This window comes from Podarcis gaigeae, assembly GCF_964106915.1.
Source record: "Podarcis gaigeae genome assembly, chromosome: 11".
Taxonomy (NCBI): Eukaryota; Metazoa; Chordata; class Lepidosauria; order Squamata; family Lacertidae; genus Podarcis; species Podarcis gaigeae.
In genome coordinates, this window is record NC_139687.1 from 28,861,298 (window position 1) to 28,884,989 (window position 23,692).

Here is a 23,692-nt window from a genome sequence, read left to right on the forward strand (position 1 = left end):
TCCCCTTTGTGCATCCTAATTTCAGAATTTTTCAGCAACCCTTTTAGCCAATTATAGTTTAACTTATTCTCCTTTCAATTACACTTTGAATCAAAAGATATATATAGCTGTAATTATACATCTTCCTTTCCCTAAACACTTTAACACTTCTCAATTTTATAGCAATTTTTAAGATATGCTTTAAACTTCTTCCAGTCTTCCTCCACAGTCTCCTTCCCTTGGTCACGGATTCTGCCGGTCATTTCTGCCAATCCCATAAAGTCGATCACTTTCGCCTGCCACTCTTCCAGCGTGGGTAACTCTTGTATCTTCCAATACTTTGCTAGAAGGATCCTTGCTGCCGTTGTGGCGTACATAGAAAAGATCTTATCCCTCCTTGACACCAATTGGCCGACCATACCCAAAAGAAATGCCTCTGGTTTCTTATGAAAAGTACATTTAAGTACTTTCTTAATTTCATTATAAATCAGTTCCCAGAAGGCCTTAATCTTTGGGCAGGTCCACCAAAGGTGAAAAAAGGTACCTTCAGTCTCATTACATTTCCAGCATTTATTATTGGGCAAATGGTAAATCTTCGCAAGCTTGGCTGGGGTCATGTACCACCTGTAAATCATTTTGATAATGTTTTCTCTTAAGGCATTACAAGCCGTGAATTTAATACCTGTGGTCCACAACTGTTCCCAGTCAGCAAACATAATATCATGACCTACGTCCTGTGCCCATCTAATCATGGCTGATTTAACTGTCTCATCAATTGTATTCCACTTCAACAGCAAGTTATACATCCGTAATTGTTTATGTCTTTGACATCTGACAGGTGGGCATTCCACTACTGAGAAGGTCCTCTGCTTGGTACCCTTTGTGGTACTTTAAAGCACCCGAGGTTTGGATTTTACTGTGCATCAGTTGATGGATCGGCAGCCTTGTCTCTAGGTGTCCCACACCTGATGATACATACCATATCAAATGTGGGGCTGTGGTTTGGGGAAAACAGCCTTGTGGGCCAAATTTTAACCCCATATCAGGCCGGCTGTTCCCTTGCACTAGACAGCAAATAAATTGTATTGCCGTTGTTACCAATCTCTGGACTGGCGCAGTTCTGTTTTGATTCCTATCCTTAACTTTTATTCAAATGCCTCTACAATTGAGTGGTTTTATATGTTGGAAACCATTTTGGGATTACTGGTATGACAAAGTGTGATCTGTAGAACTAAGAAACAACAGGCAAACAAATAATACATCTTTCAGAAGAAAGGGGAGGAAGGTATGTGGACTCTCTGATTGATTCATACAAACCACCAGAAAGTGTAAAGTTATCAGACCTTTCTAGCCATGTAAACTATAGGGGCATAACAATGCCCCCAGTTGGATGACTTTCCTTAAATTGATAGGTTACTTACAAGATGGAGGACATCAGAATGGTAAACTGAAATTATTTCAAAAACCTCAGTAAGATCACAGGCAGTAGAAACCTGAAAATGCACAAAATTCAAACAGGTTTCCTTTCCCCCTCAGAGTATTTGTCCATTTGCAGGCGAAATGAGGCAATCCTAAAGCACTGGTTTCTATATAAATAAGTGATTCTCTAAATATGCTAAAGTTTCTAAATTAAAAGAAAATATAAGGCCAAAACACTGGATTGAGGATTGAGCCTGGTCAGCAGTTTCCATGAGTCATGGAATGTTGAATATCAGTCAGAAGAGGAAAAAATAGGGTGGGGAATCAGCCAAACTGACTCTATAATGGTTGACTGGAACCCTGAACAAGAACAGTTCTGCTGCTAGGAAATGAGGATACAGTGCTGTAGCTGCCAGTTCCACTTGCCCTATCAAATAATGTACTCAGGTGGCTGAGTGCTAAAAAGAAGCCACTGGAAAACAATCAGCATGCTCAGTGGACTCCAAGAGCCACAGAAAGCTAAGTGGACAAAAGCAAAGGAAAACCAGGAGGGAAGGGAGAAGGCATATTTTTGGTACCTACCCCTTACCGCTTAGCTAGCTGTAACCCTCAACAGGACTCCTGCTGTTAGGGGTTGAGGATACACTGTAGGTTCCACTTATAATACCTTCCCACTCTGCTCTTTCACAGCAAAGTCCTTCCCACACATCATCCTCTCTCACTTCCTGGAGTCCCATCCCTTTCTCTTCATTTTCTATTAGCATATGATAAACTTTTAGAATCTATTTCTGCCCCAAGACAGCTTTTGGTACCCTCCTGGAGAGCAGACATATATATACTTCTTCTGGCTTGAGCATATGCTTCTTTGTAACTTCTTTCCAATGAAGCACCTTTATTTATTTGCAAAATGTAGCTGCCGAGATATTGGTTAGTGCCAAGCATTTGGAGCACATTACAGCTATGTTTTACCGGTTGCACTGGTTTCCAATGACTCGCAACGAGAAGGTGGAAAATGAGGCGGAATGGCTGGCACAGCAGTAAGTTAAACTGCAAACCACGCCCCCTCCAACCCGGCCGGTTGGGTGCTTACCTGTGGGCGTGGTGCGCCAGCCAGGTGAGTGGGGCAGGGGCGTAACGCCCCCCTGCATGACGCAGAAATCGCGTCCTGCCCACAACACCTCCCCTCTTGGATGAGTAGAGGCTTTCTGGATATTGGGACTGGGTTACTTTAAGCTCTACATCTACCCATATCAAAGTGCCTGCACCTTAAGATCATTCTCAGGAGCCCGGGAACAGGTAGTAGCTCCTCAGCTGTAGAATTTAATCCCATGTGGTTAGACAGGTGCCTTTCCTTTATATATTCATGTGTCTTTAAAGATACTTCCTCTTCACTTTGGTTTTTAATAGCTGTATGATGGACTGTTCTGGTTTTGTTGTTGTTGTTTAGTCGTTTAGTCGTGTCCGACTCTTCGTGACCCCATGGACCAGAGCACACCAGGCACTCCTGTCTTCCACTGCCTCCCGCAGTTTTAGTTTGACTATATTTTGTTTCCCTAGTGCTGGTTTTAGTAATGTTTTTGTGATTAAATTTATTTTATTTTATTTCACTTTTAAATTGTGATTGCTCAGTATGATAAATCGTAAACCACTTTTTAGGCTCTTTGCTTAAAATGCAGTCTAAAAATATATTTTTAAAATAATACTTAGAATGGCATCCCATTTTTGAAACCCTGTAAGGTAGGCAAATACCACTATTCTAGTTCAGATGGTAGCCTGTGACTGAGTGAAAATAGCTGGCCTAAGGTTACCTGTTGAATTCATGGTAGAAAAGATATTCAAACTGGGAGCTTTCTGATTTGTAACACAGTCTTGTAATCATTACTCACACCAGTTCTTGATAGAATGTGTGACCTTGTGGGTATAATCATGAATGGTTTCCTCCTTATTTGAACTCATGTGAGATAATATAAAGTTACATAATAGAATCCTTGCACAAACGATATCTTGAAATTATTGGTGTAAACACTGTTATGCACCACAGTCTACAGAGTTTGGATTGACTCATGATGATAGGTAGACTTGTTCAAATGTTACACTGGACGTAGGTACATACTGTTTCTATACATGTTAATTCATACACTTGTTAATTTCCACAGCTGAGCTACTGTGTACATAATTTGTATACTTGTTGAGTGTAACATGTGAACACTCCTATGGTTTTTGTTTTTTTTCTCACATTGGTTGAGATCCAGAGTTTCTTCCCGCCACCAGTAGGTACATTATGCTGTGGGGTGGGAGGAGTGATAACTATTTTTTGCTGGTTTCTGTTTTCCCAGCAGCAATTCCCATGCTGTTCCAAAGGGTCCCCAGCCCTCTGGAACATTTTTTTTTTTTGAGGCATATGGGCTGTGGGGAGAGGGAAAATAAATGAAAGATACCTTCTTCCCCATTCCACCAGTAGGATTCCTCCTCTGAAAGAGAAGGTTTCCGTAGACAGGAGTCCTTCCATTTCTGGAAGGCACAGTTTGCATCCAATCCATTGAATACACCATATTTTGTATTATTTCTTAAAAACATACTATTTTTGCTCTTCATTAAAAAAAACAAATGTATTTTCTGCCATTTATGTTTGCTGTAAAACCCTTGTCGTCATAGCATTGCTTCAGTCCTGGTGCCTTGCAAAGTTATGCTAGCACAGTGTTTTCTGTATCCCATCCTCAGTGCATGCTTGTTGGGAAAGTAAATGTATGGAGTACAATACCTTTTAATTTTCCATCAAATGAAGTCACACTCCCCCCCCCAAAAAAATAATTAGTGTCTGAAAAATTATTAATGTAACATCTTTATTATTGTAATAGCATATTTATTTAGAATATTTTTAGCCCTCTTTCAGCTGGAAATATGTCCCAGAGCAGGGACCACAGAGCCTAGGGCTTGCTGATCAGAAGGTTAGTGGTTCGAATCTCCGCCACAGGGTGAGCTCCCGTTGTTTAGTCCCTGCTCCTGCCAACCTAGCAGTTTGAAAGCATGTCAAAGTGCAAGTAGATAAATAGGTACCGCTCCGGCAGGGAGGTAAACAGCGTTTCCGTGCACTGCTCTGGTTCGCCAGAAGCTGCTTAGTCATGTTGGCCACATGACCCGGAAGCTGTCTGCGGACAAACACCGGCTCCCTCAGCCAGTAAAGCGAGATGAGCACCTCAACCCTGGACTTAATGGTCAGGGGTCCCTTTACCTTTACCTTTATGTCCCAGAGCAGCCTACAAAGATCAGAAATATGTTCTGAACATTAACACTGGTTCAAAATATATAAGAAACATCCTTTGGTTTTTGTTTTGTCCAGTGTGCACTCTTAGCATCTCTTTTAGAGTAATATAACTTAGCTCAGCTCTTTAACCCTGGAGAATTTAGTTTACTAATTACAACTTGAACGTGTTATATCACACTCAGTTCTTATTGGGCTGGAACCATACTAGGCCCTTTGCAAACCAAAGGGTCTTGAATCCTGCAGATGTTACTGCTAAAAGAAGGGAAGGAGGAGATTTTTGTCTAATTTCCTATCCTCCTGCATTCCCCAGTGCCGTTTCCCTTACTGTTCCACAGGGTCCACCAACTCTCCATAGCAGATTTTTTTGGGAGAACACAGGGAAGGAAGAATCAGTGATTGCTTCTTCCCTTCCACCTAGAAAGCACCCTTGTAAGTCTAGGTTCATGACATTGACTCTGCTGAAAAAATTGTTGTATGAGAATAAACAAAAGCAACGGTTAATATCTAGATACGTTTATAATGTTTCTAAAATCTAGATGGTTGCAACATTATTACATAGGAGTATTTCCAAGTAACACACACTGCATGTTTCTTTTATAGTTGCACTACTCAAACAATCTAAATCTTCCAGGCGATAAGAAGGGGCTAAGGATGAGGGCACTCTCTGCTCCCATCACCATTGCCCTCCATGAGTTGAAGGAATGACGTCTGCAGCAAAGAAGACTTTTCTATTCAAATTGTCACCCCACACAGTTTAGAACCATGGAAAATCAGGGTTCTCAAACACAAAGGGAGCCTTCACAGGTAGAAAATACTTCCTACTGTAGAGGTTACTCCTCTAACTCATGGAGGGCTATGGAGACACCAACTGGAGTTGCAGTAAGCACTCTCAGCCTCAGCTCTCATATCATGCAAGGGTTTTAAAATGCCTGAATAATAGTTCTAGACATTTATTTACTATTTAAGGCATTTATATATCGCTTAATCTAAGTGGTTAGAACACGAGCAGGAAGCCTTTCCAGAATTAAAATAAAGTTATCAGGAGAGGCATTAAGAGGTTTTTATTCTTACACTTTTTGCAGCCATTAAAAGTTAGTAACACAGCAGGTGATCATATGGGTAAGTGTAAATATTCTGAAATAAATAGCAGTTGGTGACCTGGAATGTCAGGGCTCTAGACAAGGGTGTGTGTTTGTCAATATATCCTACATGTTTTACAGACTCCTCAGGGAACAGGGGAAGATACAATTTCACCTTTTCTGTGCCAAAACATTTTAATTATATCTTCTTCCAAGTACAGCGGTTCAGTAACCAAGGAGCTGACATTGATGCATGTGTTGATAAAGCTGCAAACATTCAAAATGAGATTAACAAAGATTTTGAGGAAAGGGTGACAGCTAATTTTGCACAGTATTCTGCATCTAATTCAGGTCAGTGTAATCATAGAATATTTTATAACTCTTGTGTCATCCAGAAGGACTTTTATGATGCTTTGTGTTAATGAACATTTGTGTGTATGAAGAATATAGTTCAAAATGTATTTTTCATACAAATAAGAGCTTTTTATTACATTTCAATAGGTTGTAGCTATAAAAGGAAAAGCAGGATTTGATGATGATGATCAAAGTAGCTATTTTTTTCCTAATATGCCTGAAAATGTAGGGAAAATATATAAGAAACTTAATCAAGAGCATGTAGTTTTATGTTGCTTGTTTTCTACCAAATATTTTTCAAATAAATCTATATTATATGTAAAGAATAAAAATACAGGTTTTAATGTTGTATTTAGACCTTTTGAGCACATTTCAGAGTATTTCAGTTCTATTCTGCTCTTTATTTGAAAGCAGCTGACACTCTTCTTTCACTTTTCTTTTTGTTTGTGAAATTTTCTTTCTTTTTTTTATCCACTCACTTCTCCATCTGCTTTCACTTTTGTTTGCTTGGGCCGTCTCTCATCCCAACTTGATAATGAGGAATGTGGTGTGACCCTGACCTCTATCAGCCCATGCATGACCTTCTGACTCCCCTACCTAACCTTTGACCTTTTCTTTGACAGCTTGATTAATTACCCTGTGTTATGATTTATGAGTAAGTGCTATGTAAAAATAATAGACAACAGGTGGTCCTCTAAAAACTTTTTGTGGCATGTTTTTTTTTCCTGCCTAACTTGATGAGCTATTTTAAGTTGGAAACTTGGTTGAACAATGTGTGTTTGGCAGTAATACAGCATTTTTACACATTTGGACACAGCAGTGGAATTCAGGAGCCTGAGAGATGAGGTGTAACTGGGATGAAAATATTACAAAGTGTTAGCAGGGTGCAGTTGCCAAAATGCACATTGGGTGGAAATACAAAAAGGAGTCAACTGACATTTCAGGCGTTTCAGTCTCAGGTCACGTCTTGAGAAAATTGCTCAAATAATGGAGGGGGCATTTTTCAAGCTGAGCTGCATCTCCAACAGCTATGTTTACTTTTACGCTTCACTAGTGACTTCTGATTGGTTGTCATGACCTCATCCTACTGTTGCACCTAGGATGTTGCAACAGTGACACATACGTACTTTTCTTATGAAAAAGATGGGAAATAAACAGAACATACATCTTTCAAAAAGATGAATGGTCATTCTTATGTCCATTTTAAACATGCATAAATCTAAGTTACAGATCTTAGCTCTTTGGGTTGCTTTTTCTGAGGATTAACTTTGATCTTGCTTCGAATGTTGTAAATGGGTTTCTTTTTTAAAAAAAAAGAATCAAATTGATAAAGCTCAAGAAAATGATCTGCTACAGATTCTTACTTACAGGCCAGAAAGGTAGTTGCATAGGTCAAGGGATTCCACTCTAGCCTCTGACCTCTCTGGTCACATATGGCATCCCATTCTGTTGAATTAATATGCAGGACTGAATGCTTTCAGCTCATTATTCATTTTCCAGACATAAGAGGTTTGTAGAATTCCAGAATGTATCTCAAATACTTGTTATTGCTATTGACTATCCTATTACTGGCTAATATGCTAAAACTAATGTGCTATATTAGTTTTATGTATATACAGAGTGTGGGGCATTTTATAGAGACTTCTAAAACAGGATGTGGCCATTATATTTTGCTACCTAACACACTTGTGGCATTTTGTGTGACATTTGATACAAAGCATTCTTCGGATTCTGTGTAGTTGCTAACAGTTGTCTATCTAAGCTTGCTTTTACTTCATCTTATCATCTGAAAGTCAAGTAAGCTCATATATAAAATTGAAAATAAGCTTTCTGAAATAGCTGTTTGGAATGTCTTCGTAATTTACACCACCCTAATGCCATAGACTTTGGAGAGATATCAGATAATATCCTTGTGGTATATGTTCTGCCCGATAGATTTTAGAACTGATGTTGGATATTATCAAATTGGGTATCTAGCAAATAGCTTTGTTTTCCTGCATCTGTCCTGAAAACATCTATCACAACAATTGGTGCTAATTGGTCTGTGCACATGGACTTGAAGATTACTGAATACTGTATTCTGTCTCAAATATAGTATATTGCAGTTGGTTGGTGCCAATATTTCTAACAATCTGCAAAGCATATTTGTATTGGGGGAAGGGAGAGAGATTTATCTAATAAGGTTAGAAAAAGCAGTATTGGCAATTATCTTTGAAAATGTTACTTAATTTAGAAAATATGGCTTTCCAAATATAGACATAATTAAAAGGCTGCTTTTAAAAATGAAAGTAATATTAAGAAGTTAACCTATGGGTTTGTTTAATTTTTGAAGGCATTTTCTTACATCTAATTGGGCCACCTGGACTAGAAACGAGGCTAGTAGCTACTGATCAGTTGATACTGTTCTGAATAGTCATTTAAATATGACGGGGGTGTGCGTGCTTCTGCCTAAACTGAGGTCATAGAGTAGTATTTGCTCACTTTCCCTAAAAGGTACGTTACAGGTTGTATGCCCTTTTTATAAAACCAAAGCTTTGTCTTACTACTTGCCACAGCATATTTTAAATCTTTACCTAAACATAGGTTGATGTCAACTTTGCTTTAAGTCGGTGAAGCCAGTGGTAATGTCCAGAACTTATTTGGGCTTTGACATTGATAATTTGGTAATAGAACAATTTTATTTTACATATTAAAATTGAATAACTTCCTTTACAAGTGTGCTATTCAAAAATCATGCAGATTGAAATATAAATATTAAAGACCCCAGTGAAATCTTTTAAAAAAACCCAACCCTGCATTGTTTGCAGAAGTGAAGAGGAAACAAAGGTCATACTATGGTTAAAGACATAGATTGACTTGTGATAGGTTGAGTTGATAACAATTTAGCAAAACTGATAGAGGTTAAATTCTGCTGTGGTTATATATGCTATGTTGCATTTCTACATCCTTTTATCTGAGCAAGTATTGTATATTACACCTAATCCTCTTTCCTATGCCTATTTTTCTTCATATAGTTTAGGCTGAAGTGGCTGAGGACAAAAGATGGAAAAGAATATGACTTTATATCAACTTCCTTACAAGCAAAGCAACATTTATAATGGGTTTTTTGAAAGAAACCATGAAGTGTATGATAGAATTTCCATGCTAATTTATTGTTACTCTAACAAATATGGTATTTGAAAAAGTTTTAAAGAGCTACTGAGGGTTGGTTTGTGCTGTTTAAAACCTAATTGATAAAAATCCTTTAATTGATTTATGTTGCTGTGATTTTTGAAATGGATTCATTTTTCATCTGTTGATGTGTCTTTGAAAAATTGACATTATGTCCTCATAAAATTGGACAAATGAGTCATGTAATTTTCAGTTACATAATCAATAGCGTAGACAAATTTTACTTCTCTGGTGATTTATGTGTGTCTGTTTTTGTGAGCAACAAAACGTGGATACAGTTTCAGTTACACATGTAAAATCATAACAAATACATGAATTTTACATCTTGCATTGTAGTGAAAGTAAGAAAGAATCAATACGCAGAACATCTGCTCAGAATAAACAGGTCAGGAACATGGACAGCAAACTAAAGCACTGAGCTCTGCAGGGCACCATTTCTGAATGGTTATAAAAAGTTAACCAGTTTTTTCTCTGCATGTTGTTTAAAATAGAATGAAAGGTGCTTTGTTTAGTTGGTGTTATTTCATTAGTAGTTTTGAATTAGTCCCTGAAGGCAGGAATCTGTTTTTCAGAATATTACACATTTGGATCCTAAGTTCATTTTCATACATATCTGAATTGAATAATCTTATACTCTAGTACAATTTATACTTTATACATGATCACTCCATTCCAGAGAATAAGGTACGTGTGAATGAATAGGTTCACTCTGAAGAGAGAGCTGAGGGGGAAAAGATGACAGGAGATCACTTACTCATGGTACAGAATCTAGGAGGCAATTTTCTCTTTGGCCTGTGGTGACCTTTTTGCCATGTTCCCTTATACCATAGACAGTGAACTGAATGCCTCTATTTCACCCTGCTTAACAGAGTGCAACAGTGTTCTTTAACTTTAGTTTTGGTGGGAGGAGAAGGTATAGCAGAAATTTGAGAAGGGCGTGAAAAGTTGTACAGGCACAAGGAAGAGGAGTAAGAACGTTCTTCAAATGTGATTTTAATAACTAGTCGAGTGTGTCCAACTGTAGAAAATCACCAAGTGACAATCTGTCTACCTGACAGTTACTACAATGCATTACAAGATTTTTGAATAGCTACATAGATTAGAATAAAGCAACACCAAATAAAGTATCCTTTGTTAACTTTGATCATCTATATAGGTAGTCTTTCATCTGCTCACTTGGTCTGTTAGGCAGAAGTTATTTGTTGGATTAACTAGGTTAAAATGAGTTTTACTTCAATACCTGGAACTTGTTTAGTAAACTATAAATAAGATTTTCAAAATAATCTTGAAGATAGATCCACAAATTATGTGTTGTTATTTTTCTTTTGTTTCCTTTCTCCTCCTTTTGCATAGGTATTTCAGTATTTTGTTTAACCTACACAAAATGCACCATGCTTTCATATATTCTTCATTAGTAAACATTTTCTGAGAAAAATAAAATGCTACTTTCTCCTAAAGTCTGTGAAGATTATACATCGTATAATTCCAATAAAATTGTTCAGGTCTAAACTGGTAACTGATTCATTGATTTCTTAGCAACATCAAATAATCACAGTTTATATTGATTCATTGTTACTCAGCTATCAGTTTGTGAATTATCTGCTATGGGACAAAAGTGTTTAATAGTTTAGGCTGTAATCCTATACACAGTTTGACTGCTTAAATCCCTTTGAAATCATTCTGATTAAAAAAAAACCAACTAACTGCACATAAGATTGGAGCATAAAGCTGCCTGAATAGTTTTTAAAAGAGGCAATGTTGGTAAAAGTAAAAGTTTCTGTCAATGAAGCATTAACTATATATGCTAGTGACCATGTTCTATAATCACTTTTTTATTTTAAAAAGCCTACTTTCTGAAGAATTGCATACAATATTGAAAAGTTATTAAAAGGTTAAAAAGAACTAGGCAAATAAGTGAACATAAATGTAGACTAAATAAATTCACATAGAAACACAAAATGAATGAAACAGTTCTATCCTTTGTCAACTTTATGAAAATATTTTAAATACTGTATACATTCAAGACAATAAAATAAAATGTAAACCATTTCAAAGGCAAAACCTATATGTATTCTTTTTCTTCTTCCTCTGACATAGGAGGGCTATGGAGTAATAGTACTGAATCCGAATGAGAACTATATTGAGATTGAAAAGACAAAAGCCCAAGTACAGCTGTCTCCTGATAGCTCAGATGAACCTGCAGAAAAGAGAGAGAGAAAAGATAAAATCCAAAAAGATACAAAGAAGCGACGGGACTTCTATGAGAAATATCGGAATCCACAAAAAGAAAAGGAAACAGTGCAATTGTATATTAGAGTAAGTTGCTCTATTTTGTTTTGTGTTAACACTGATTAATAGGAAAATGTTTTAATTTCACATACATAATTGCACTCTAAAAATGTGTTTTTTCTTCATTTATATAACTAGCAAGTACTAAAAGTAAAACTGTCTTCTTTCTATTGTTATTTTCATTTGCATTCAATGTGAAAGTGTGGGGGGGTGGGGGTGGAAATAGTACTTAATTTCAAAGAGAAACTTCAAATAAAGCCCTAGGGAACATAATATGCATTCCAGAGACAAGGACTGATTTGAAAAGTAATTTATGAAATGTTTTTTGAGTAGATGTGTGTATAAGATCTGTCTTTCAGAAACACTCTTTAAATACAGTTTAGGCAACATGTTTTACAGATGGTGACTGTTTGCAGCATTATGCTGTTATATTCTTGAGAAGCAAGAATATTAAATGATAGTCTAATACTTTAACATATTGCCTGATAAATTAATAATATAGTGAGCAAAATTCTGATGTTGATATTGTATGGTTGTAGCATTACCATATAATGTAACATTTCTGTATGAGTACGCACCCACTGTATTTCAGCTAAACTTCTGAAGGAAGATAAAGGGAGACAGTTATTAATAAATACCTTAATAAATATTTAAGCCAAAATAGTTCAAGAACAGTGCAGTGAGGAAATTCTGCCCCTTGCTCTTTTCTTTTCTTAGCCAGTGAACCTTTGCACTTTGTAATACTAGCAGCATGGGATCGTTATAACAGTGCTACCCAAGGATTTCTAATTCTGCAGGGGGCACAAACAATATTATTTGCACTTTGACACATTCTGCTTCATATACATATGATGCATTATACATTCGAGACATATTCATACAATTTTCAAAGCTCTTTTTATAGAAGTTTGCATTGTTATTCAATAATAAAATATGTCATAAATGCTCCAGTGCATTAGAATGTTCTGCCTAGGATACCTAGGATGATTGAACAGTGAAAACCTGGGGGGGGGGGGATAGGAATGTTTTGCATTTTTTTTGCATGTTCCTTATGATGATAATTAATGTTACTCTAGATGACTTTAGTGTATAAAACAAATACAGTTTAACTAATAAGTTTAACTTTAGATGCTAAAATGAAAGAAATAGGAACCAATTGCATGTCTATATGAATGAAGGAGGAACAGGAAAGAATGAGGAAAATAATAGCTGTATTTTAAAGAGCAACTGAAAAGTGTTGGCTTTTCCATGTTACTTCCTTATATGATGTGCAGTAGATTACTCATTAGTCTGCTCCACTTTAAGAGAAGCACCTCCTCTTTTAAGGTAAGAGAACCTTGGTGTTGTACAGGGTGTTGTACAGCTGCCCAGATTTAAGACCCTTTCCTGTGTTTCTCTTTGGCTTTGGGTAGTTAGGCTGAGAACAGGACCTGAGTCACAGTGCTGTATCATTAAGTGTGAATTGCTTTCATTCCGATGTTTGGTGAGAATGCCACTGCATGAAGTACTACCTATTACATTGTTCTTTTTTGCCTGCTAATTCAGGTCACCTATTAGAATACAGCTTAGAGCCAAAGATTTTACTGCACATGCAGAACACACCTCAGAATTCAAATATATCTCCACAACTAAAGCATCACCAGAGGGGCCACATCCCTTGGTGACCTGCTTGGGGGGGGGGCTGCAGAGGGGAGAAATTCATGACATTTGCAGTCCTTGAAGTCTCAATTCTACCCAGGTTGAATTCATTGAGAACACACTAAAAGTCAACTAAATAGGCAAACTTCATAGCACGGATGTTTCAAAATTACTTTTACTTACTTCATGCATTGTTTATCAAAATGACTAAGAGCACTTCTCTATGAGAAGACCAACCCTTTTGTTTCTTGTTTGATAGCGTATGAATTAAGATTGGACCATTATAGATAGTGAACTTATATTATTGAAAGTTGACATTGCCACACCATTGCTCTTCTGTATGTACAGTGATAATATTTTTATTTCTCACTTTTTCACAGTGGTTTTTTTGTTTCTTTTGTTTTGCAAATTTACCTATTAAATTCCACATTACTGTGTGTTTAGGCATCTGATGAACAGTCAAATTAAGGTAGATCTACATAACTTACATTAGAAGGTGCTGTTTTCCAGTCTTGTAGTACTAGGCTCTGAGAAAGGTTTGTAGTATGCTCAGCAGACTTTTAAAAAAATACAGTTTGTGCTAATTCCTACTAGGAGAACACTGGTTGACTACTCCCATAAACCCATAAGGGATGTCACCAAAACACAGTGGAGTTATACCCAAAGACAGGCAGACTGGCAGACCAATACTAGTTAATAATTAAACACACACACACACAACATAGCTGCAGAAAGTAGAGAAGACAATACTCCTATGCAAGAGAAAATCTTGTTTTACTAAATGCATTACCACTTCCAAATACACTACTGAAGAGCAGTTAAATACTATCTGCATAATAGTCTATACTGGTTGTGTTCTGGGTTTGTTTGTTTTTTAAGTAATTTATTCAGCAAAAGCTTGAATATGTTAGCTTTATAACTTAGTTATTTTAATTATTACTCTCTCTTTTGTAACTAATATATACTTAAATATCTGTGAATGGCCCAGTTTTCCATTATTCAAGAATTCTACACAAACCTCTATGGTAATCCATATTTACAACCATAAGCTACAACAGAACGGAGGTCTCTGCTAAGTCTTTTTCTATGAGACAAATATAAATAGAAATGACTAACTAGCAGATTATGCGTACCTTCTGAAGCTTTAAGAGTACAGCTTGAAAGATCAAAGTGCTTATTGTTTCAAGCTGTAAATTTTTTAACTATGAAATAATGTACTTGCCAATGTATGTTACAGCTTGTTAAGGGGATTGATTTGGTCTGGGTAATAAACTTCATCTCACACAATATGGCAGGAAAGCTTACTTACTATGTTTTCTTATAAGACAATTTTTTGTTCCTAAAAACATCTGCCAACTGTGTTCAGTAGTCAAAAGAAAAATGTCATGTTTCATAGGATTATATTCGTTCAAATCTAAGGAAGAACTCAGTAGAAATTTGAATTAAATACAACATTCCATACAAAAGAAAATGTTTCACGTGAGATTATTTAATTAAGGCATTGTACATTACCTAATAATATGAAAGTATCTTTTTAAGGAGTCAAATAGCTGAACGCACAATATATACTTTCATGCCTTTAAAATATATTTCTCCTGTGTTTATAGACACATTATTTCATTCAGACCACCAGAGGCTGCTGCTGTTCATACTGGCAAATGTTTATTCTGGAAACATAGCTCCCAAGCCAATAATCTCTAAGCATATTCATTGCTGAACTTAAGTAAAAAAAACTTTGGGATGCAAACTTAGATTAGCCTGAGAGCTTGAACTCATCTAGTAGAATGTTTACTTTGAAGAGCCCCACCTCTACATTTTATTCCAAACGTTTTGAAACTCCCCTCAATTTCAGAAAATGTCATGATGCATTGTAGGGGGCTACTATTCAAGAAAAAACAGCTTTGCTTCTTTAGATCCTGGCTGTTATATTTCAGCATAGATTGTATGGAACTTTCAGAGACAAATTTTCTTCCATTTGCATGGTATTAGATAAACCTTAAATATAACATTAAGGCACAAATGATGCATGCATGCATATTTCCCAGTTGTATAACTATAATTTTATATAATATATAAAAATTATATACATTTTATATAATAATTTTATATACAGTAGTATAATTTTATTTTGCATCTGTGAAATTGCAACAATCATTTAACCTAAGTCTGCTCCTTTTAAATATATCTGATTGCAACTTATTTTCTTATAAATTCTTCAGTGGATTGTGTAAAAGTTCTCTTCATTGGCAATTAATGCAAAATAAGAATCAATATGAGATAAAAGTATGGAAATCAGCATATAATGTTGGGAAATGTGCTGCAAGCAACCTTTGTCATAACCCTTTAGAACAAACACAGTGTTGATGCAATTTGTTATTTAATTTTTTAAAAAAATTATGTTCATTTATGAAAAAATCTAATTCTAGGATCTAGAATATAACTTATTTTGATTAGGGGTGGGTGGCATGGGAACAGGGGTGAGAAAAGTCCCCTCCCCCCATTTGTTTATCAGTAGCTTAGTTGCAAGCTTGATCAGTAGTAATAACAGTAGCAAAGTGAATGGCCTTTTGCCATGTATCCAGATGAATGAAATACCTATGTGCTAGTATAAAACTTTTTAAATAGGAGAAAAGGATGAGAGAGAGCAGCTTTCTTAACAGAAGGTGACAACAGGAGGAATGGCAGCAGGAAAGCTCTGCAAGAAGAACACAGCATTTTTGCTCATTGTGCTATTAAGCTTGCGTTATACTGTTTAATATGGTCCTCTCCTTCCTCTTGGAATATACATAGTCTCATATTTTCTTTGAGAGACCAAGTTGTCATAGAAAAATATTGACTAGTCTCTAAGTACCGTATTTTTCGCCCCATAGGACGCACCAGCCCATAGGACGCACCAAGTTTTTTGGGGGGGAAATAAAGAAAAAAAAATTTATTTCCCCCCCAGGCGCTTGTGGGGCCGGCAGCAGGGAGAAGGCCTGCAGATCAGGTCTGGGGACAGAGGGAGGACGCGCTCCCAGCTGTCCCCAGAGCTTGCGGGGCAGGCAGCGGGGAGAAGCGCTCTTCTCCCCGCCGCCCGCCTGCAGATCAGGTCTGGGGACAGAGCGAGGACGTGCTGCGCCTCCCAGCTGTCCCTGGAGCTTGCGGGGCAGGCAGCGGGGAGAAGCGCTCATCTCCCCGCCGCCCGCCTGCAGATCAGGTCCGGGGACAGAGGGAGGACGCGCTGCGCCTCCCAGCTGTCCCCAGAGCTTGCGGGGCAGGCAGCGGGGAGAAGCGCTCTTCTCCCCGCCGCCCGCCTGCAGATCAGGTCTGGGGACAGCTGGAGGACACGCTGCGCCTCCCAGCTGTCCCCGGAGCTTGCGGGGCTGGCGGCCGGGAGAAGCACGTTTCCCCGCCGTCAGCCTCCAAACCACACCGGGAGACAGCGGGATGGCGGCGTTCCGCCTCCCCGCTGTCCCCCGACCTTGTGGGACTGGCGCTGCGGCTCTCCTGAATCCTGGAGAGTGAGAAGGGTCAGTGCGCACTGACCCCTCTCGCTCTCCAGGCTTCAGCGAAAGCCTGCATTCGCCCCATAGGACGCACACGCATTTCCCCTTCATTTTTGGAGGGGAAAAAGTGCGTCCTATAGGGCGAAAAATACGGTACTTCTGTAAATTCTTCCCATACCCTTTCCCATTTCCCCCAATATTTTTAGGAGGTGATTTTTAGTGGAGTGACCATAGCTCAGCGGGGGGGCAAATGCTTTATATACAGAAGGTCCCCAAACTCCAGTATCTTAAGTTAAAAGGATCTGGTAGCAAGTGAGGCAAAAACCTCTGCCTGGAATCCTGGAGAGCTGCTGGCACTTTGAGTAGGTAATATTGGTCTGCCCTGAAATAAGACAGTTGATTATTATGCAGTCCTATACACAATTGGGACCAGGTACCTAAAACAGTGCCTCTTTGGGGTCCAGACACAAAGGAGTCATGGTGAGGGGCACAGACAACAAATCAATACCAGGAGATAAGACTTGGATTCACATTGGGCATAAGATGGAAAGGTTTGGCCCAGGCATTGGACAAGCCCACTTGCTGGTGGATCAGGAATTGGGGGTAACCAAATTTATGGCACGAATAACATCTGGAGAATTCTTCTGGTCACTAGTAGGGGATGCAGGGCCCCTTCAGCCCCTGAATGTGCATCTGAACAGAAGCGCTGCCCTCCAAGATCCCTTAGGAGGACCCCACTTTGGAGCACAGGGGCAGCACCTAGCCAGCTCCCCTAAGGATCCAGCCCAATGCCTCTTCCACTTTATAACTGTGGCAATTGCGATGAGGTAGGCAAAATCTACAGGTGTAGCCCAATTTGTCAGCAGGGAACACCCTCTATGCAAGCTAGGTTGTCAACCCACTTTCAGAACAGTCCTGGAAACCCGTAAAAGAGGGAGGGTTGGAAGGAAAGTTCAGCAAGAACTGTGATGCTTATGACACTGCAGCTCACCCTTTTAAACCCTTCAGAGCGGACCTAAGTAGGTCCACTCCAAAGCTACGTCCTCTGGGAGCCTGCTGATTGGCTTCCAGTGTCTTGCAAGATCTCTCATCAGTACAGCCACACAGGGCAGGAAACTGCCTCCAAACCCAGAAAAGGCAGTGTTGGGCTACACGTCGCTCCCTGCACCAGGTAAGGGGGAATGGAATTTCTTTTACATACCCAACCATCACTGGATTCTGCAATAGAGGGTATCCTGCAGATAGCAGGAGGTGCATTCTGCATGATGTCAGAATTGGTCCTTTTGAGTGGTAGCTCTTAGCCTTTGAAAATTTCTCCAATTACATATCAGGCAGTTACCTTCTTTGTCTTTTTGGCCCCTGTTGAAGATGTTCCTCTTTCAACCAAGTTTTCCTAAAATCTTTATCCAAGGTGGTATCTGGATTGGATTGGATTGGATTTGTTGTTGTTGAATTGCTGTATGCAGTGGTGTTTTTAAACTGTTTTTATATTTATAATTGCTTTTTAAAGAATTACTTAGATATATGCAGTTGTTTTTACTGTTTTTATATATGTAACTGCTTTGTGTAGGTTATAATATTGCTTATAATATTGTAGGTTGTAAATTGCTTACGGAGGCCCCATAAATGAAATTAATCATCATCATCATCATCTTGGGATAAGTCTTATGGAACTCCTTTGACTTAATTCTGATGAGACGTACATAGAATTCAAGTTCAAAATAAGCAGCATGAGTACATTATTGTGATAATGTATGCGAAATACAGAGGCAGCCCATGTGGATTCCTCCATATATTGTTGAACTACAACTCCTATCACCTCTGACCATTGATACTGATTATGTTTGCTGGGTCGAATAACAGTTGTAGTCCAGCATCATCAGAGGGCCATAGGTTCCCCAACCCTGCTTTAGATGGAATGAAAGAGGAATATTTGCAACCTGTGGCTTGCAGAGAGTTGCCTGTTCTGGGGGCTGGGGTCGGGGGAAGCTCGGGCTCCCCCCCCCCGCGCCTGGGGAAAAAAAATATTTTCCCCCCCTTTATTTCCCCCCCAAAAACTAGGTGTGCCTTATGGGACGGTGCATCCTATAGGGCGAAAAATACGGTAATTCGTTCCGGAGGTCCGTTCTTAACCTGAAACTGTTCTTAACCTGAAGCACCACTTTAGCTAATGGGGCCTCCTGCTGTCGCCGCACCGCCAGAACACGATTTTTGTTCTCATCCTGAAGCAAAGTTCTTAACCTGGAGCACTATTTCTGGGTGAGCGGAGTCTGTAACCTGAAGCGTATGTAACCTGAAGCGTGTGTAACCTGAGGTACCACTGTATGCTGATTATAAATTACTTGTGGCTCCCATCACAAATGTTTTCCTCAGCTCCTAGATATTAGGTTTATCTGATCATTTTTTTAAAAAGTGCTTGTGCAATGCAATTTTTCAAAACAACAGCTTTTATGCACTAATAAGCTGAATTTATTTGAAATCCATACAGTGGTACCTCGGGTTACAGACACTTCAGGTTACAGCTCTGCTAACCCAGAAATAGTACCTCGGGTTAAGAACTTTGCTTCAGGATATGAGAACAGAAATCGCACGGCGGCAGTGGGACGCCCCATTAGCTAAAGTGGTACCTCAGGTTAAGAACAGTTTCAGGTTAAGAACGAACCTCCGGAATGAATTAAGTTCTTAACCCGAGGTATCACTGTATGCACAAGAGGGCAGTTCTGAAAAATGTTAATTCATAACTGCATTCTGTTATGAATTCTGTTAGGAATTGGTTCTGAATAGTGCAGCAAGAAGTTTTTTAGAATGTTAGTCCTGGCAGCATTAGGAATGCAATTTGCACTCTGCTTTAGGCAACAAAATGTCTTGGGCCAACACTGGCCATCACACAATCTTTCTGATTTATAGTGGATAGTCTCTGTGTCTCATGTCCAGAGAAGCTACCAGTACAGTGGTTTACAGATGAGGAACTATTAGGTATTAGTTATTAAAAGTTGTATCCTCAAAATAGGTAGAAAAATATGCCAAACATATTTTCCCAAATACAGTTTCCCCCTACAAAGTCCAGTTATTTACAAAGATTATAAATGGCTGGATAAAATTTCAGGGTTGTGGATCCCTTTGTGGATCCCAACCAATGTATCTAATAAGATTTACTGCAACAAATCTACAAAAACAAATTTGATTGATTTAAGTTTTTTCCAAAGAAGACTTGTTGGTCACATTTTGTCTACCAGCTTTTGTAAAGAAGGGTGATTAGGAAGGACTCTGCTTCATAAATATAGGTAGCAGAGATACATGAACTCAATTTTGATAATTCTATAGCTGTTCACTCTTTACTACTAAATAACCCATCTTCATCTATGGATGAGTCACCTGCTGACAACTTTTATTCTGTAATCTCTGATAAATATTATTATTGAATTACTTAAACAATCTTTATGGCTTTTAATCCATTGAGAGCTCTGAAGGCAAAGGTGACAAATCAGTCTAGAAATGACAGGAGATTCTGCTATACAGAGTTTCTTATTTCCCAGTTATCTGTTTATATCTGACTACATTTTAAGCCAGCTTGCAGATATTTACTTTTTTGTACATGCTTTGAGGCCTTTTCTTCGTTTTTGAAACAGCATTCCTTTTTAAGTGTGCAAGGAACAATACTCCACAGAGTCATGAAATCTCTCAGGGAAACTTTTAATCCTATTTTTCCTGTTTTCATTTAAATTGGCCACTTAAATAGTTGTTCGCAATGACTGCATCACTTTAGTTGACCCTCATCATACAGCTTTTTGAAGCTTCTCTGACAGAAGTGGTAATGAAGTTTGTTTTCATTTAAAACAATCTAATTGAGATTCAATTCATTATATTTCCCCAAGGACTACTAAAAGAACAAGAATTATAGCAGTTATATGCTAAACCAAAGCACTGTGGTGGCAGAAGTTTTATCATTGGATTCCTATCCATTGGATATTGTAATGTTCCTTGTGTCACTGGGTCAGCTAGACAGGGACAACAAATATTATTGGCACAATTTCATATACATAAATAATTCTGCTAGCTAGGTATCTGTCTGATGTTTTCTTAAGAATTTGTGTATATATGCTTGGCTAAAATACCCAAACTTTTTTTTTTTTTTTAAATGTTAACCCTCAAATAGCTTTGGATTCTGGTGCTTCTACACCAGGGGTCAGCAAACTTTTCCAACAGGGGACCGGTCCACTGTCCCTCAGATCTTGTGGGGGGCTGAACTATATTTTTTTGGGGGGGGGGAAATGAACAAATTCCTATGCCCCACAAATAACCCAGAGATGCTTTTTAAATAAAAGCACACATTCTACTCATGTAAAACACTGATTCCCGGACCGTCCACAGGCCGGATTTGAAGGTGATTGGACTGGATCCTACCCCCGGGCCTTAGTTTGCCTACCCATGTTCTACACACTTCTTCATTCACTCAGAGTAGTGCTAAATGCATTAATAATGCTCCATGTCTCAAAAGGGTCAATGGGGGTCTCTTTTTTAAAAACAACCAACAACCTTGCCATGCTGTTCCTTGGCATAAACACGCCACTGTAATGGACACTGCAGGGTTTACTTTCCTTAATCCAAACTGAAATGCATTTTCTTTAGTCAAGTAAGCGTTTTAGTATTGTGGAAATATTTATTCCATTGAGCTTCCCCAATAGAGGGCACTACTGGGAATGAAATTACTGCATAACCTAATCAAGATTCTAGTTTAAATACAAGAATGAAAATAACCTGCTTTGAATATTTTGAATGGTTTTGTAACTTGTATTTTAAATGTATCAAACAGGCTGTTCAGAAAGAGTGAAATGCTTTTGTAGTCAGATCTTGTTTCAGTGTAAGTGGCAATGGTTTTCAAGTTGATCATCTGAATAATGATAATTTAAACACCGGAGATGGAGGGTTTGTTTCCAGAGAAGAGACTAGAGTTTTCACTCTTTCTGTGATATCACATCAATAATTCTATTTAGTATTCCATAAAAAAATCCTAGTTTGCAGTATACGTATTCAGCCACTGTTAATTTTTATACAAGTTAATAAAGCACTATTCCAAGTAAATAGCTGCAGCTATTAAATTCTTTTAGAAGTCATCATTAAACATAAATTATTTATGTTGTTAAGCTCCATATATACATGTAGGTCCCAGTTTCTGAGTACAATGCATTCTTGGTAAATAAGGTGAGTGTTAACATAACGAGCTAATTATTTCCATTATTTCCTATGGGAACATTTCTAATCCATGCTTTCTTCCTCCATGCTTTCTGCCTGAAACTGCTGGAGCCAATCAGCAAAAGCCAAACAAAGGAAAAATTGGTCTGTCCAGTCTCTCCTGCTCCCTGATTTGTCCAGTTTTCCTAGGATAGACATTAAATTAGTCATCCTATAATTCCCAGGATTTCCCCCTGGATATTTTTTTTTTTTAAAATCGGTCTTACATTGGCTACTTTCCAGTCCTGAGGTATAGAAGCTGATATTAGGGACAAGGTCTCTCCACCCCCTTTTTTTTTAAGAAGAAGAAAAGCAACTTCACATTTGAGTTCTTTGATAACTCTCAAATGGGTGCCATCTGGACCCAGCAATTTGTTACTTTTTATTTTGTCTATGAACTCTAAAACTTCATCTCTTATCACTACTATTTGCCTCAGTTCTTCAAGTACATCTCCTACAAAAGTTTGTTCAGGCAATGGGATCTGTCCTATATCTTCCATTGTGGAGACAGAGAATCCATTCAGCTTCTCTGCAATCGTTGCAACCTTCATGCCAGGCAAGGAATTCGCTTTGCAACCTGTATGCCCCTCACACACCCATCTGTCTGTGCCATCTGCCACTGGAGAAGTATCAATGACACAAGAAGGATAGTTTGTACTGAGTTACGTCTGGAAGTGTTGACTTTTGGGCGAACTTTTGTGTCCAAAATTTCACTTTTTGAAATATGGCGACCCTACGTTATTCCAACAGGGAGATAGTAATACATGTGACAGTGCAAAGCAATGGAAAGACCATCCCTGCTGGCATTCTAAACAGGTTCACCAGCTGGTGAACTTGATTGATTAGATGTCCTCTAGAAAGGTATGTGGAAAACATTTCAACATATGTTTTCCAAAACACTGCAAAATATCATTCCGAAAATATCAAGCATAGTTGGAACTAGGCATAATTTCCTACTGGCATCCTGGGGTCATTGGGTTGGGCTCAGGCTCCTCCCATGCTGACAAAGGCAGAAGAAAAATCTCGTTAGGACATGGGTAGCTCCTGATTGGACAAAGCAGTCTTCTCTGCTACAGATACTGTTTTGCCTACTTCTATCAGACTAATTTCCTTATCTCCCCCCCCCCCATACTGATCTTTCTCTGCTTTTTCTTACTCCTTCACTATTTCTGTTTATTATATCTTTTTATTAAGAAACTGCTCCTGGGCTCCCTTCCTTTACAATGGCTGTCTCCCGCTCTTTCTCAATCATACTCCCCTTTCCCTGTTTGAACTTTGAGCCTTTGCCCCCTTAAAAAACTCTATTGACTTCAACCGTTCTCTTCAGTACTTATCTCTGGCAGGGACTACTAGGAAGCAAGTTACGAGTCAGATTGCTTCCATGCCCCCTCCTTCCTTTGAATTTTGCACACTCTTCTCTCCCCAAAAAACTTTTTCACCTCAAAGCTAGTGCTACCCCTCCTTTCTCATTTCTGGTCACAGGCAGGGACTTCTGGGACTCAACTCAGCAAGGAATTTCTTGGTGAATTTTTGCAGCTTGCCTGACCCAGCAAGGGATTACTGGGCAATTTTTTTGCTGCTGGTCTGCCACAGTCTGTGGCCTCCCAGCTAGACCAAAGCAGCCTGCTTCCTGCTCCCTCTCACTGTGCTTGGAGCACTGGTAAACATTATCAAAGGAGTGTGGATCTCCTCCCTGCACAAATGTTGGTGGAGCAGCAGATCCCTATGCCAGCAGCCCCTGTGGCAACGACAATAGCCCACAAGGCCAAACAGAAGAAAAA

At 38.6% G+C, this 23,692-nt stretch overlaps 1 protein-coding gene across 8 annotated transcripts in view; it reads left to right on the top strand.

Moving 5' to 3' along the window:
* ARB2A (ARB2 cotranscriptional regulator A) overlaps positions 1-23,692 on the top strand; it is a 211,560-nt gene that overhangs the window by 72,223 nt on the left and 115,645 nt on the right. For all 8 annotated transcript variants that reach the window (XM_083703286.1, XM_083703284.1, XM_083703287.1 and 5 more), the window contains one exon: positions 11,365-11,583. In XM_083703286.1, coding sequence (XP_083559412.1) covers positions 11,365-11,583 — 219 coding nt within the window. The remainder of the gene's footprint in view (positions 1-11,364; positions 11,584-23,692) is intronic.